The following is a 15,334-nucleotide window of genomic DNA, read 5'->3' on the forward strand; positions in this document are numbered from 1 at the left end:
TAAGTTTCTCTCCCCTGTTGTCTCTCCTTTCTCTGTCAGGAAGGGGTATTAATAGAGAATATCTGTCATTCATCTAATTGCTGGCCCAGTGTTATACTGTGACAGATTTAAGGTGCCAAATATGTCTTAAACTCATTAGCTCAAGCCCAGGTTCAAATTCAGACTAATTTGCCTGAATAGTTTGAATTCCAACTTCAGTGGGAGGATACCCAGATGGCTCCACTGAGAGGGAATCAGATTTTTACCTCTGAAAATTCCACAGGGTGGAAATTGAATTTATCATGCAATACCTGTGGTATTTAGGGTATGTAATACATTGCTTTGCAGCAGGGATTAGCATCGATATGTGGTTTATCTCTGGCAAGCACTGCTTAAGAACTGTACTTGTGATTTGGTCTTTAATACTGATATTCACTGTGGTACATTGTGCTTCATAGAGATGTAGAAAACTTTGTTGGTAATTATGCTTTCAGTTTTAACTTGGGAAATTATACCACTCAATTTTGTGTTGGGCTGAGTCCACCAGATTTTGGTGAAAAGAACATTATGTTTCTGAATTTCCTGCTGGGTATTATTAATGTTTCTTGTTTCTTGGGGACAACTATCCCCAGTGTGAATGAGCACATCTGTTCAGAGACTGAGAGCTGCCCCTCATAAAGAAAGCACTGCTGCTTTTGCCTCTGCAGCAAATGCCTCTGCCATCCATGCAAGGCCATGACTGATACAGCTGGCAAGAATTGCCAGCATTGCTGCTACAGCTTCAGCTGTTGCTTCACCCCCCCCCCGCCCTCAAGATGCTGCTGCTATTTCCATTAAAAAAGAGAGCCCTGCAGCTGCTACAGCTGCAGACACTACAGCCACTCCCACTCAATCCACACCACTACTTGTCGGCCCTGTGACGAGGAGCAAAACAAAGAAACAATCAGGTCCTAGCCCTTATCCTCATGCAAAACCTCAAAAATTTGTACATGATCAGGGAGCAGGTCCTTCTCAGGCAGAATAATTTGAGGAAGAGGACTCAGAACCAGAAGTTTTTTTTTTTATCCTATTCAATGAGGGACTCCTGTACTCTGAGAAAGGACTTAAGCTGTATGGCAGGTGAACCACTTCTTACTTGGTTACTCAGGCACTGGAATGATGGGGCTGATACCATGCCACTAGATGAGAAGCCAAGCAGTTGGGATCCCTGGCCAAAGATGCAGGTATTGACCAGATGATTGTGAAAGATACAGGAACTATCAGCCTATGGAGGCAACTCTTGTCAGCTGTAAAGAAGTACCCATGTAAAGATTGCTCACAAAATCAGGGCAGCCATGCTTGACAAAGCTATCAAGTATCTGAAAGAACTGGGTGTACGAAATGGGATTTAATGATTTTTTTAATGATGATCAGATTGTAGATCCTTATCAAATGCCTTGCCCTAAGTCTGTTGCTGGAACTGAACGTCGTCGAGAGCGCGAGCTCTGAACCGAAGCTAGAGGCAGGAGCTATTGGTGATCTTGGTTAGCACTGAGGACTAACTGTGACCAGCCTAGCACCGATCTTGCTCAGGAATGAGCTGCCTGGCTACACCCAGCCTCACCTTTTATTGGCCCTAGGTCTTGGGCATGCTCAGTGGGGCTAGCCCTAACTGGGCACAGGTGAGACTGAGCACCGGCCTGGCTCATTACCTGGCAAGTCCTGGCACCTGTTTCCTACATAAGTCTATGCTGCAAAAGTTTGTGCATGCTGCAGCACCCCTATTTATCCATTTGCTGTCAGTAATGTTATGGGTTCCTGGAGACCTTGAACCAACTGTGAATGATACGCTTAGACAAGTACAAGAGTGTACAGATGCTGTCATTACTCCCCATTGGGCCTGGATCCCAGCTGTAGAGGAACTGACTGAGAGACTGTGTAAACCCTGTTCTTCCCCAACAGGAGAAGGGGACCACATTGCAGCCATTAGGAAGAGATGCCCTCCTATGAGACTGAATCAAGAGAAAAAGTATAATGTAAGAGGTATCCTATGGTCTCTCCTGCATGATTATGGAGAGGAGATTAAAAGCTGTGATAAGAAACCAACTGCTGACCTACATGCATGAGTACATGAGCTGCTAGGTACAGCAAATACAAGAGAAAGTATATATATTCTCCTTCTAGAAGGATGACTGAAGTCTCCAGTGTGAGGTTACCCAGTCCGAGGGTATGGGTGACTCAAGATTTCTGTATATCAGGTAGGAGTAATGGAGATACAAGCCTCTGTAACCCACTTGCTGACACTACTGCATACACTCAAGCTTAGAGGGTGCCCAGCCTCCAGTCAGGAGGAGGAAAGGGACAGCTGGCATAGACTACCTCAAGGGAGGTGACTTCAAGGACCAAAAAGGGTACTGGTGGGCCTTTGGGATAGCAGTTGCAGAGATCAAGATCACAGGACAGCTGCATACTTTTTCTGGCCTTTCAGGTGACCCTTCTGCAGTGGGGCTGCTGAAAGTTGAAAACCAGTGGATGTCAATTGCTGCTTCAGTAGTGCATTGACAACAATGTTGCACCAACTGAGATGGTGGGATTCCCAAGGGCCAAGACATACTTGGTGGGTGATGATGGAGAATGGAGAAGTACAATGTATACCTCAAGGGAATCTAACACTGGGTGAGAATACCTAAATTTGGCTGACTAGCAGAATCAGGGAGCATGGAATTTTAGGGGTCATGGATTCGAGCCCCACTTTAATTGCTGTTATGTGACATGTTGCATAATACTACATAAAATAGTACTTTTAGTATTTTAGTAAGTATTTTTGTAAGTGCTTTTCAGGATAATGTGGTGATGAAACCAGACCTAGGTTCATCGACTGGCATCCAGTAACTTCCTCAAAGCTGACATCAGTAACTTGTAACCCATGGACATGAACAGTGACAATTGTTCCTTGTCCTGAGAGACTGCTATAATAGATGGCTGCAGTCATGGACTAAATGAACTCAGTGGGTTTTGGTATTGAAAGATGGTAATAATCTGTGTATGTGTATGTGGGGACAAGAGATAGCAGTGATTTCAGCATGACACAAATGATATGGAATAAGGGGTTTAATTGCCAGCTCAGTGTAAACTGTTACACAAGTACATTTTAAGTTATTTTTTTTAAATCTTAGCACAGTGGAAAGTTTGCAGGTAGAAATAGTACCTTTTTTTAGACCAAGTGGTAGGGGTGGGAAAAATAAGACATGCTTCTGGAGACATAGGGCCCTACACTGTGGCTTGAAGGGACTTATATTTCGAAGTTTATGAAAAAGTGGGAAAATAAGGATGAGGGGAAGGGGGATTTTGAGGGCCAGGGAGCATGAAAAAAACAAATATTAACATTTTTTCAAAAGTTAATTTGGATATCACCCTATCTGTCATAAATCAACAGGTCATTTAAGCGCAGAAAAACTTGAAGAATAAACACAAAAGGACAACATACAATAAAATTAAGACTTGCAGTTAACACTTACCACTTGAATGAGGAATTCTACGGGAAAGCCTCCTAGTGTTTCACTATCTGTGCCTGAAATTTTGTTTTTCCAGGAAGATTGTCCTAATAAAGGATCACTGTCCTACAGAAGAAAGAATATTTAATTTAATAGCTTCTTTTTAGAGGTACTTGCTAGAATTTTTATCTTGCTTGATAACCTCAGATATTAATCTTGGAAACTGTTTAAGGCAATAGCTTCAACACATATCAGAGAATTTTTCAATTCAATACTACACTGCAAAAGTAACTTACTGTAAGTGGAGACTGGAGTGAAGATGTATATTGTAATCGGGGAGGGGTCATAAGGAACCTCGAAGGGCGTTGTTTCTGTCCAAAGGCAGCAATTGGCATGGTTTCATGAGGCTCATTACTCTGTAAAAGACAAAAAGGAAGGATATGCTTCAGCTGTGAGATTCATTAATTTTACACACCTGCTGAAAAACAACTTATTTCTGGAATCTGGACTAGCCATATTAATCCACACCCCAAACCCAACAGAGTTAAAAGATTAACAGTTTGCTTTTGGGGTAGCAGAAGCTTCAAAATTTTATTCCATTTCTGGAGTTTTCAAAGTGTTACAGCACTGCATCAAATAAAATCTGCAAGGATATTTCTGAAAATTCTGTTGGCAAGTTGCAGACAAATTGTAACTGAAGAGGAGTTCAGCAGAAGCTCCCAACTTGCATCATGACAGATACTAGTTCTTAGACAAATTATGGGCCCTTAGTAGATTCAAAGCTACAGAAGATTCAGAGGAACCTGAAGTCCTTTAAAAAGCTTGCAGCCTAGGTCAGTCTTTGGCAGGAACAATCCCTGGAGCTTGTAAGTTGTTACAAAAGCTTATGAGCTAGAAAATAAGCCTGGTATCATGATATATGATTAAAGCAACATCCTCACAGGTAGCTTCGTTACTATAAGAAGTATTCATATGATGTTCAACGAACTCGTAATACTTGCTTGTGACTATCAGAGGCCTTTCCAGACTTTGGCAAATGACAAAGGGTCACGTTTTCTTGAACATTTTCTACAAATCCTCCCAGGATCCCACAGCAGAATTTTCTATGTGATATTACACTATTTCTTATGTTTCTTCATATTAAACCCAGGCTATTATAACAATTTACAATAGTAGGTCTAGTAAATTATTTCAGCCTGAGTCATCATGGTTTTGTCGTAGAGGGTTATACTGTTCTATAAAACCTTAAACAGTAGAAGCTTATTCCCTTTGAATTTCCCATGTGTCTGTTATGCTTGTTTCTACTTTATGACAATACCACCTGCATGTAATATTTTAAATTTTCTTTTGATTAAGCCATGCAATTGTAGATTTTTTTTAAATATTTTTTTTTTTTTGTTACAACTGTTTTAAGAATGTGTCATTAATACTTACAAGAACTTCATAATCTGGGACTGTGTGTGTTCCAAGACCTGCCCTGTCAAAAGTCACCCTGTATGTAGCATTAAGAGTGTCTACAGCGTCTATTTGTCCAGTAAACAGCCCGTCATGGACACCTCGCAAACGTGCTTAAGGAAAAAAAAAAGAGAACAACAAAACAAACATTGTAATATTCAGATGCTGTTGGGAAAACCAGTTTTGCAAGTAACTCTTCATATGTATGTTTTAAAACCCATCAATTAAATAAAAATAAAAGTAAACCCAGAAAAAGAACTGTGTGCCATAGAAATACTAGCCAAATTTTATCAAATTTATCTTTGCCAGTCAAGTGTTTCTAAAATTTAATCCTTTGCACTACACTTAGGTTCAAAGAAAACAATACTTAATATCAAATACTTTCTGACAGATACATTTTGCAGGCAAAAGTCAGTTTCTGGATGACTTTCTGTATACCATTTCTCTTTGATTACTTCAGTGATGACTGCATTTTTAGCAAAAGACACTGAAGAATGCATTTCAAGGACACAGCTCTCCTACAGTGAGGAGAGGCAGTGTTGTGCCTCCTCTGCTGTTAAGATTTAAGGGCAGTGCTGCTGCAGAATGCAAAAAGCAACGAATGGTAGTGGCCTATGTGGGAGATCCCATTTTAAAGTGAAAAGCATCTGATTACAGACAGACAGGATGGAGGAATTAAAGTTTTTACAGAGTAGACAAAATGTGTGGAATATTTTTAACAGTACTCCTTCAGTTATGTGTAAGTTTTTTCAGTAAGGCAATGCCATGGTTACATGTCCAACTGCACTGCAGTATCAGTTGTGTATCTGTTTCAAACCAGATATATTTATAGAAAAATAAAGCTCAATTTTTATATTAGGTTGTATTTTAAGCCTTCAGACACCATTCAGCTCTTTGCATTTAAGCATCTTGTTCTCCAGGATTCATTAGATACATCATACCTGAAAAAACCCACGACAAACCTACAATTTGAACAGCAGAAATAAACTATACTATATTTGCCATAGAATGGTTAGGGTTGGAAGGGACCTTAAAGTTCATCTAGTTCCAACCCCCCTGCATGGGCAGCTACACCTTCCACTAGACCAGGTTGCTCAAGGCCCCATCCAACCTGTCCTTGAACAGTTCCAGGGAAAGGGCAGCCACAACTTCCTTTGGCAACCTTTTCCAGCACCTCACCACCCTCACATGTAAGAATTTATTCCTAATATCTAACCTAAATCGCCCCTCTTCAAGTTTTAAACCATTTTCCCATGTCCTCTCACTATACACCTGTGTAAGAAGCCCTATCCCAGCTTTCTTGTTGTCTCTCTTCAAATACTGGAAGCTTGCTATAAGGTCACCTCAGAGCCCCCTCTAGCCTGAACAACCCCAACTTCTTTAGCTTGTCTTCACAGGGGAGGTGTTCCAGCCCTCTGATCATTTTAGTGTCTCTCCTCTAGACATGTTCCAGGAGCTTTATGTCCTTCTTGTGTTGGGGTCTCCAGAACTGGACACAGTTACTCCAGGTGGGGTCTCACAAGAGTGCATTAGAGAGGGAGAATCCCTTCCCTCAGCTGGCTGTCTATGCTTGTTTTGAAGCAGCCCAGGACCCAGTTGGCTTTCTGGGCTGCAAATTTGTACCTCAAAACTGTACCGTTTTTAAAAATATCAGTTAATCCTCACAAGTACCTTCTCAATGGGCTAAAAATAAAACCCATATAATTTTTCATGTTTTAAATTTAACTATGTGTGCTAAACATAAGTTTCACTAAAATCTTTACAAACCATCTGGCCATTTGTTTTAAAGAATTTACCTGTAACTTTTGTTCCTATTACAAGAGGTAATGGAATTTCTTCTGGAAGATCTTTGAACTGTGAAATATCTGCAACTTTCCGCTGTTGCAGAAGTCTTATTTTCTGCCGTTTCTGTTTTAATGCTGATCTCTCTTCCTCAAAGAATGCAGAGGAACATCTATAATGCAATTAGGTAAAACCATACTTAAATTGAGCACTGAAAACATATATATGTGAAAACACATCAAATAAATAGGCACTGTTTATAAACCACACATAGTAAAAGTTTGGGCAAAGTGTTTGAAGAGGAAATCTGTTGAACGATGTAGAAAGTCTTATTCCTCAGAATTATCACTCTTAAAATGTTTCTTTGAAAATAATACTCAAGAATGCAAGCTGTTTGCATCAGTGTATCATAAAAGTACAACTTTTTATGACGTTTTCTGTTTATAGGGATCCTCTTGCTGTCACAACAAAGCTAAAGGGGGTTCCATCTCCAGTATACTGACTACTTTCACCTGTGATCATTAGCTCTATTAAACTAACTTAGTATTAAAGGGCACCAGACTCTGAACATAAAATTGCATTTTGCTGTGTCTTGACCTCTGCACACATGCAAGCAAAACTCACCACAAAATCTCTGCTCTGCAGATGAATTTTTCTGAACAGAAGTACAAATTTGTTTGAACTTGGGAATACTGTGTAAAAATCACATAGCCTCCAGCACTCCTCTCCCCATTTTGTGTGTGTTTGCGTCTTAAAAAGTAATCTAGAAGATTAAAAAGACTTACTCCCAAGGCCCTTACTTGGTTTTATTCATTTTTTTTTCATTTCTAACCTACTGAATAGGCATGATGCATAAAGGAGATTAAAAAAGTTTTATCATGCTTGCATCAATGGAAGAAGTAACTTTAAAAAGTACAGATGCTACTGTAGGTGTGCTGCTTAATTGCACCAGCATTTATTTATCAAATTATTTATTACCTTTATTAATTGCTTTATATAGTCTAATGTAATTTATACATTTCCTGTGGAACTCTGACAATTACATATTGACCACCGATCAAGAAAAAGTCATATTTTATGGGGTTATTTTAGAAGACACTTAACACCATTGGGGTCCTGTTCTATTACTGCAAATTCTTGTCTGTTTTAAATCCCTTCAAAATCTTCCTCAGTTATTTATCTCTCACTCAGTACTAACCAGCCATCTCCTACTTCCAGGGCTGCTTTTACTATTCTCCTACTTTATGCTGATATATTCTTATGTTTTCTTTTTTATACCCCTCACTTGCAGAGTTCCAGAAAGCCATTTCACTATTGTTCAAAATTTCTCTTCCTTGCAACATATCTGAGATCATTAGAAACCAAGCTGCCAGTGTGCTGAGACCACTTTCTTTGATAGTTATCAGCAGTTTCACACTCACTTGTCTATATGCATACATCATTTTCCTTTCATCTTATACATGGTTTCTATGTTAAATGGGGCATAGACCCTCTGTTCTGTTCAGAGTGTATAGTGTGAACATAATGAGATCTTAGTCCTAAGCAAGGTATTTAAAAAAATAAAAATAATGAACAAGAGTGAAATAAAGCTGTGATGAACATCTGCCAGCTTCATGTAGTGATGCATTGCACTGAAGCTTCCTTTACTTGGCTTTCCAGTCACTATCACCACAGAACTTGTCACTACTCTTTCTATAGTCCAGAAAATACACTGTAGATTAAAGAACTGTAGCTGTGAAAAGTAGAATGTGTTTATGTGGAACTGAGTACTGCCTAATGATTAGGAATTCAAAATATCTGGAAAGGAATACGCCAATGGAAGAGAGATGGTGGTTGGGAGACCTATGCAAAGCTTATTTAGGTAGTCTCATTTGGATGTTCCCATTTGCCTTATATTGACTACTTGCAGGGAAAAGTGTGAAATAATGATGCTTGCAGTGGGCTGCAAATATGAAATAGCAAAATGGAGGTCAGAACTTTTCAATTTCATTGAGTATGAGAATAAAATAAATAAATAAATAAGCTCCTATGTCCCCCAAAAAAGTCTCTTCCAAATGCTCTAGGTCATGGAGGTAAAACGTATTTGCAATGTATTTCTGGCTTCTGTTACTGGAAATCTCTAACCCCATCCCCCCCCCCCAAGTGTATTTAATAATGGTTATCCCACCTTCATGCCATTCCTATGAAAAAATTAGAGAAAAACTATGGTACAGATCACACTGAAAACTACTTTTCTATAGAGGCTTTTTAGAGGCCAAACCTTCTTCTCAGTTTCTACCTCAGTCATGAGAACTAACAGACAAGCATATCTGGACTTAATTCATATCCATTGCTATTCCACAAACCCAATGAAGTTTATACAGATTACACAAGACTAACTATTACCTCTTCCTTTTCTTGCAGCATATCTTTCCCCACAGTCTACTGGAATCTTACAAGCTCTGCAGGTTCCCATGAAGAATACTGTTGTGTCAACCACACTGTTGATGGTGTGATAGGACATTTAAAGTAGCAGCAGACATGAGAATATATAACAATATATCTAAAACAAAGTTAAAAAATGATAACAACCACACAGAGACACTCTTACCCCTCTGCCATCAACACTGTGGATGCAACATCTTATTTTTTCTCCTCCCTCAAGGGGAGATATTGGTACTAATGTGGTATTTAGTTTACTTGCACACAGTAGGGACAGATAAAGAGATTTCTAACAGAAGAGTTATGTTGAAAAGTTTTGTTCTAGAACTAGATGAGAATTATCTTAAAAATATTCAAATCACTTAGAGTAATTAAAGAACTTTTAGAACAAAGCCCAAGGGTCACTCTTTTTATGTTGTTAAAAAGCAAGATATCAAACTTTTTGTTGACAAACAAAACCAAATGTTATATTCAGTCAAATAGCTGTACTTCAGAATTCACATAAATTCACATAAAACAACTTCTTGCCTACTTAGACTTGGGGTTACTTAGGCATGAGTCTCTCATTTTAAAAAACTCATTATATCATAACATAACAAAAAAACCAAACCCAAAAAAACACCACCACCCACTCTCCTCCCCGGAAAGTCAATACAAAACCAAAAATCAACTAAACAGCAAAAATAGGAAGTTGTCACAATGGTCCAACAAACTGCTTGAATGAGGTAAGCTGACCTTCGCTAGCAGTACCCACTTTGGGCAGAAGTGAAAAGCAACAAATAATAAGTGATAATTTAACCTCCAAACACAGCAGTTCTCTCTCAGTGGAAAGCATGGTGACAGAGGTTATTTAAAGGTTATTTTATTGTTAAGCTCAAATGATATGAGTACCTTGCCAAAAGGAGTGGCTTTTAAGCAGGCTATGCTGCTTCCTTGGGCTGGCAATTTTTAGTTATGTAAAGTTCTTCATAAGTAAGGAAGATGAAACAGCCTCCATCATACCAAATATAATATAACTCAGTGCAGTGGATCTATGAATTGGATTCAGTGCTTTAGTATTTACATTCAGTATTTATACTTTTGTAAATAAACAAGTCTTTTATTTCTATACTACTACTTATGTATTTTTCTCCTGATCTTACAGAATCACAGAATTGATGGTTGAGAATGGTTGAGTTTGTGAAGGATCTCTGGAGGTCATCTGCTCCAATCACTCCAAGCAGAGTCACCCACAGGAGGCTGCCCAGTACCATATCCAGATGACCTTTGAGATCCCTAAGGAAGGAGATTCTACCACCTCTCTGAGCAACCTGTGCCAGTGTTCAGTCACGCTCACAGAAGAAAAGTGTTTCCTTATGTTAAGACTAAACCTCCTGTGTTTCAGTTTGTGCCCATTGCATCTTATCATATCTCCAGACAACACTGAAAAGAGTCTGCTGCTGTGTTCTCTAGCCCTTCAGATATTTGTACACAGAGATGAGATTGTTCCTCAGCTTTCCCTACTCTAGTCTAAATTGTATAGGTTACGTGAAAAGGCTGAACTGAATCAGTGGATTTAATAATTCTAAATCAGAGAAAAACTGCACTCTTTATTAAATTTGGATTCTTCTCTAAAATGTCTACTACTTTATGGGTGACTTTCTCCTCTCTCTGCTTTGGTAACAAGGCCAGGAAAAGTTAAGGATCTATAAACTGGTTTTAAAAAAATAAAACAAATGAGATGGAAATGTGCACTCCCTTTCCCCATTATAAGCTTAGTTATAGCCAGAATAAAAATTAGTGAAAAATTGGCGCGTTCTTCCAGAAAGCATTTGTCACTGTTTGAACAGGAGGATCTAAAGAAGAAGGGCTTTTCGGACTCCGAGAGGGGCTGAATGCAAAGGGAGGGATCTATTCCCTCCCATTTCCTGCCATACTCCATAATAAAGATCAGAAAGTCAGCAGCTTCCCCCTCGTATTCCTCCTGCTGACTGTGCTGCTGTTTGTTACCACCAGCTAGCCACCTGCTATCTATTGGGTTGTACATATTTGTATTTTTTGTTACTTTACCCTTTATGTTATTACCTTTCCCTAGTATTAGGTCTAATACAAGTGATCTAATGGTGTATCCAATTGTCTTCAGTTTCCAACTTAAGATCTCCAGTCTTCTATTGCCCTTTTATCTTCCTTTTGTGTGTGTGTGTGTGGAATAGAGAGGAATTCTGTCCTAGGTTTGTAGCCCGCCCAAACTGCTAAACCGTGACAGAGTAATTGTCGCCCAACGTGGGGCTTGAATTTAATTTTGTCTTTTAACTGTAAGTGCTTTAAGTTGGAAATTGAAAGAAGAAAAATGAGTTTCAAAATGGCATGGGTGAAAGATTTGTTAAATACTGCCATTTTGAATTTACTCATTCATGCATATTGTTTTATATGGTTCCATGTCCTAGACATGATAATTTACTATGCTGTTAACACGACAACTTCTGTGGGAATGAAATCAGCTGGGAATTTGACTGGGGAGCTTAGGGACTCTTTGGTGAATGCATTCACTATGCAAAATTATTCTGTTCCTTTCTTGGGCGAGTTTGATCCGCCCTTGTTTCCGGTGAGTTTCAAGGCCTTGGTGATAGTTGGTGATACTTGTTTTGGTTATCATTGTGCCTAAAAATGCTCCAGGAGTAGTTCAATGTCCGATATTTGTGCAGGAAAGCTGCCACTGCCACCCCTACCAGTGTGGTTCCCCCTGCCAGTGACACCTCCCCAATGGCTCTGACCCAGCCCTTGTCACCCCTGTCACAACCCACAGGAAGCATCTAAAGAAGTCAGACTGCCCGGGGAAGGGGTGATGATGATGATGACTCAGAAACAGAGACAACAGGAAACCCTGAGCAGCAAGAGTCAGCCTGAGGCAGGAATGACCCAGGAAAGTGATTTGGAACCTGAGATAATTGTCCAATCCATGTCTCTGAAAGAGATACGAATTTAAGAAAGGATTATGCTGCCAATGAAGGTCAATCACTGACTGCTTGGATGCTGCCCTGCTGGGACAAGGGAGCAGATATGGCAGACCTGGAGGGCAGAGAGGCTTGGCAGCTGGGATCCATTAGCCAGAGATGGGGGTATTGGTAAGGTAACTGGGAGAACAGAGGTACTTATAGTCTTTGGAAACACCAAACATTGTGGAAAGAGGCATCAGATATCTGACGGAGCTGGCATTTTAAGAGGTCATCTGTGGTGATGGGGAAGCACCTGAGGATTCTGATGAAATTCCATGCAGGAGGCTTCTGCTTAAAAAGCTCACAGAGAGTGCCCCTTCTTTGTAGTCCCACATTTTGGGGGGGAAGGGTCTTAGGGGGAAGATGATGCAACACCACTGATTGTCAGTGAATTTATTAGCCAGCTAAGACAGTGAGAAGACGGTGTCTCTAACGCCTTACAGGCTCTTGTCTCAGCTGTGGAAAAATGGCTGGGGAGTTCAAAACCACAGCTGAGGAATTAAAAACCTCTTTTGAGAAGCTGCATGATAAGTTACCCAAGATGGAGACAGAGAGTAACACTCACTGTTCTCCTGAATGGATTCATGAATCAGCTATCAAAACGAGGTGCTTCCCTAGGCCAGCTCATGGTAGGCAGACCTCAACTCGAAGTTCACTGTGGTCAACTCTATGTAACCTTGGTGAAAACATGAGTATATGGGATGGCAAACCCACTGCTACCCTGTGTGCCTGAGTACAGGAGCTGCAAGGTAATACCACTGGGGGTAGTGTTTCCAGAAGGATGGCCACTCCAGTCTCCCAGGGAATACCCATTGCTGGCCCCAACAGATGGTCTCCAACCCAACTGTGAGTCAACGAAGAAACAGTGAGGGTCCAGTCTGCCACACAAATCCTTCTGTTCAGTGTGGGTGCTGTACTCAGCAGTAGAGGGGCCCTGCCTCCAGCCAGGTGGAGGAGAGGGGTAACTGAGTTTACTGGATGGTGTGGATTCGGTAGCCTGGCACAGCAGAACCACAGAGATACAGAGCCCTGGTAGGCACTGGTGCACAGTGCACTTTGCTACCATCAAATCACAAAGAAGCAGACTCTGTTACCAGCTCTGGAGTCACAGGAGGGTCTCAAGAACTGACTGCAGTGGAGGCTGCACTGAGCCCAACCAGAAATGACTGGGAGACAAACCATATAGCGAACGGCCCAGATGCTCTGTGCATCTTTGATACAGACTTTCTTTCATGTGGCAGCTGTGGAAACTGAGGGCATTGACCAACTGTCTGCCAAGTGTTGAATGACTGATGGAGGGCCTGATGAAGGTAGAGGAACAGCAGGTAGAGGAACAGCAGGTACCAACTGCATCTATCACACTACATCATTGGCAGCACCATACCAACAGACTCCCTGCTCCCCATACAAAATCTTCTTTGATAATTGGAGATCCAAAGAGTGATCAGCAAGACTCGCTCACCTTTCAAAAGTCCTATATGGCCAGTGTGGAAGCCTGATGAAGGATGGAGATTAAGTGTGGACGACTGTGGTGTAAATGAAGTCACACCATCAATGAGTACTGCTGGCGCAGATACGTTGGAGCTTCAATATGAACTGGAGTCTAAGGCAGCCAAATGGTATGCAACTATTGACATGGATAACATGTTTTTCTTCATTCCTATAGCAGCAGAGTGCAGGCCCCAATTTGCTTTCCCCTGGAGGGGCTTCCAGTACACCTGGAAATGACTGCCTCAGGGGTGGAAGCATAGTGCCACCATCTGCCATGGACTGATCCACAATGCGCTGGAGAAGGGTGGAGCTCCAAATCATCTGCAATACATTGATGATATTGTTGTATGGGGTAATGCAGCTGAAGAAGTCTTTGAAAAAGGCAGGAAAGTAATCTGCATACTACTAGAAGCTGGTTTTGCTATAAAAACAAGCAAGGTCAAGGGACCTGCCAGAGACCCAGTTCCTGGAAGTTAGATGGCAAGATGGGTGCCAGCACATCCCTATGGGTGTGGTCAGCAAAACTGCAACCATGTTGTGTACCACTAATAAGAAAGAGACACCGACCTTCTTGGGTACAGTGGGATTTTGGAGGATGCACATTCCTGGGGACACTCAGATTGTAAAACCCTTTTATGACATCACCTGAAAGAAAAAGGGTTTTACATGGGGCCCTGAACAGTAACAGGCCTTCGAGCAGATAAAATGAGAGACAGTCCATGCTCTGGCCCTGGGACCTGTCTGAACAGGACAGGAGATTAAAAATGTGCTCTACACTGCAGCTGGTGATAATGGTCCCATCTGGAGCCTCTGGCAGAAAGCACATAATGAGACTTGAGGCTGACCCCTAGGGTTTCGGAGTCAGCAGTATAAAGGTTCAGAGGCCAATTACACTCCAACTGAAAAAGAAATATTGGCTGCTTATGAAGGAGTTCGAGCCACTTCAGAAGTGATTGGTACTGAGGCAATGCTCCTCCTGCTAAACAGTTAAAACCTTTGTGGTAGAGGGGACATTGGTGAAAATACAAGTCTGGAGAGGCCTGGCAGATTGATGCCATCAGACTCCCTCAGACCCTCTGTGCTCACAATGGTTGAAGCAAGCACTGGGTGGTTGGAAACGTTCCTGTGCCTCATGGCACTGCCCCTAACACTGCCCTGGGGCTTGAAAGGCAAGTGTTGTGGTGGCATGGTACCCCAGAAAGGACTGAGTCAGACAATGGGACTCATTGCAAAAACCATCTCATAGACAATTGGGCTAAAGAGCATGGTGTACAGTGGATATACCATATTCACTACCATGGACCAGCATCAGGAAAAAATGAATGCTACAATGGCTTGCTGAAAACTACCCTGAAAGCAACTGGTGGTGCGACTTTAAAAAACAGATATGCATTTGGCAGAAGCCACCTGGCTAGTTAACACTGGGGGAATCTATCAATCAAGCTGGTCCTGCTCAATCAGACCATCTACATACAGTGGATGGGGATAAAGTCCCTGTTGTGTGTGAGAAGAACCTGTTGGGAAAAACTGTTTGGGTCTATCCTGCTTTGGGCAAAGAGAAACCTGTCCGTGGGGTTGTTTCTGCTCAAGGTCCAGGGCACACTTGTGGCTTATGCAGGAGGACGGGGAAGTCCATTGTATTACCACAGGGAAACCTAACTCTAGCCAAGAGCATCTAGTTTCACTTTGTAAGTAATTAGTTGTATTAAGTGTTTTTTTCCCCCGGATAATGCAGTGGTGTCCAAGAGTCTCAGGAAG

At 41.2% G+C, this 15,334-nt stretch overlaps 1 protein-coding gene across 4 annotated transcripts in view; it reads right to left on the reverse strand.

Moving 5' to 3' along the window:
* The window catches only part of LIN9 (lin-9 DREAM MuvB core complex component), a 46,154-nt gene that overhangs the window by 12,671 nt on the left and 18,149 nt on the right, over positions 1–15,334 (reverse strand). For all 4 annotated transcript variants that reach the window (XM_071739769.1, XM_071739768.1, XM_071739767.1 and 1 more), the window contains 4 exons: positions 6,704–6,861; positions 4,887–5,020; positions 3,749–3,868; positions 3,477–3,578 (listed from right to left, as the gene is read on the reverse strand). In XM_071739769.1, coding sequence (XP_071595870.1) covers positions 3,477–3,578; positions 3,749–3,868; positions 4,887–5,020; positions 6,704–6,861 — 514 coding nt within the window. The remainder of the gene's footprint in view (positions 1–3,476; positions 3,579–3,748; positions 3,869–4,886; positions 5,021–6,703; positions 6,862–15,334) is intronic.

The sequence above is a fragment of the Heliangelus exortis genome, chromosome 3, assembly GCF_036169615.1.
Source record: "Heliangelus exortis chromosome 3, bHelExo1.hap1, whole genome shotgun sequence".
Taxonomy (NCBI): Eukaryota; Metazoa; Chordata; class Aves; order Apodiformes; family Trochilidae; genus Heliangelus; species Heliangelus exortis.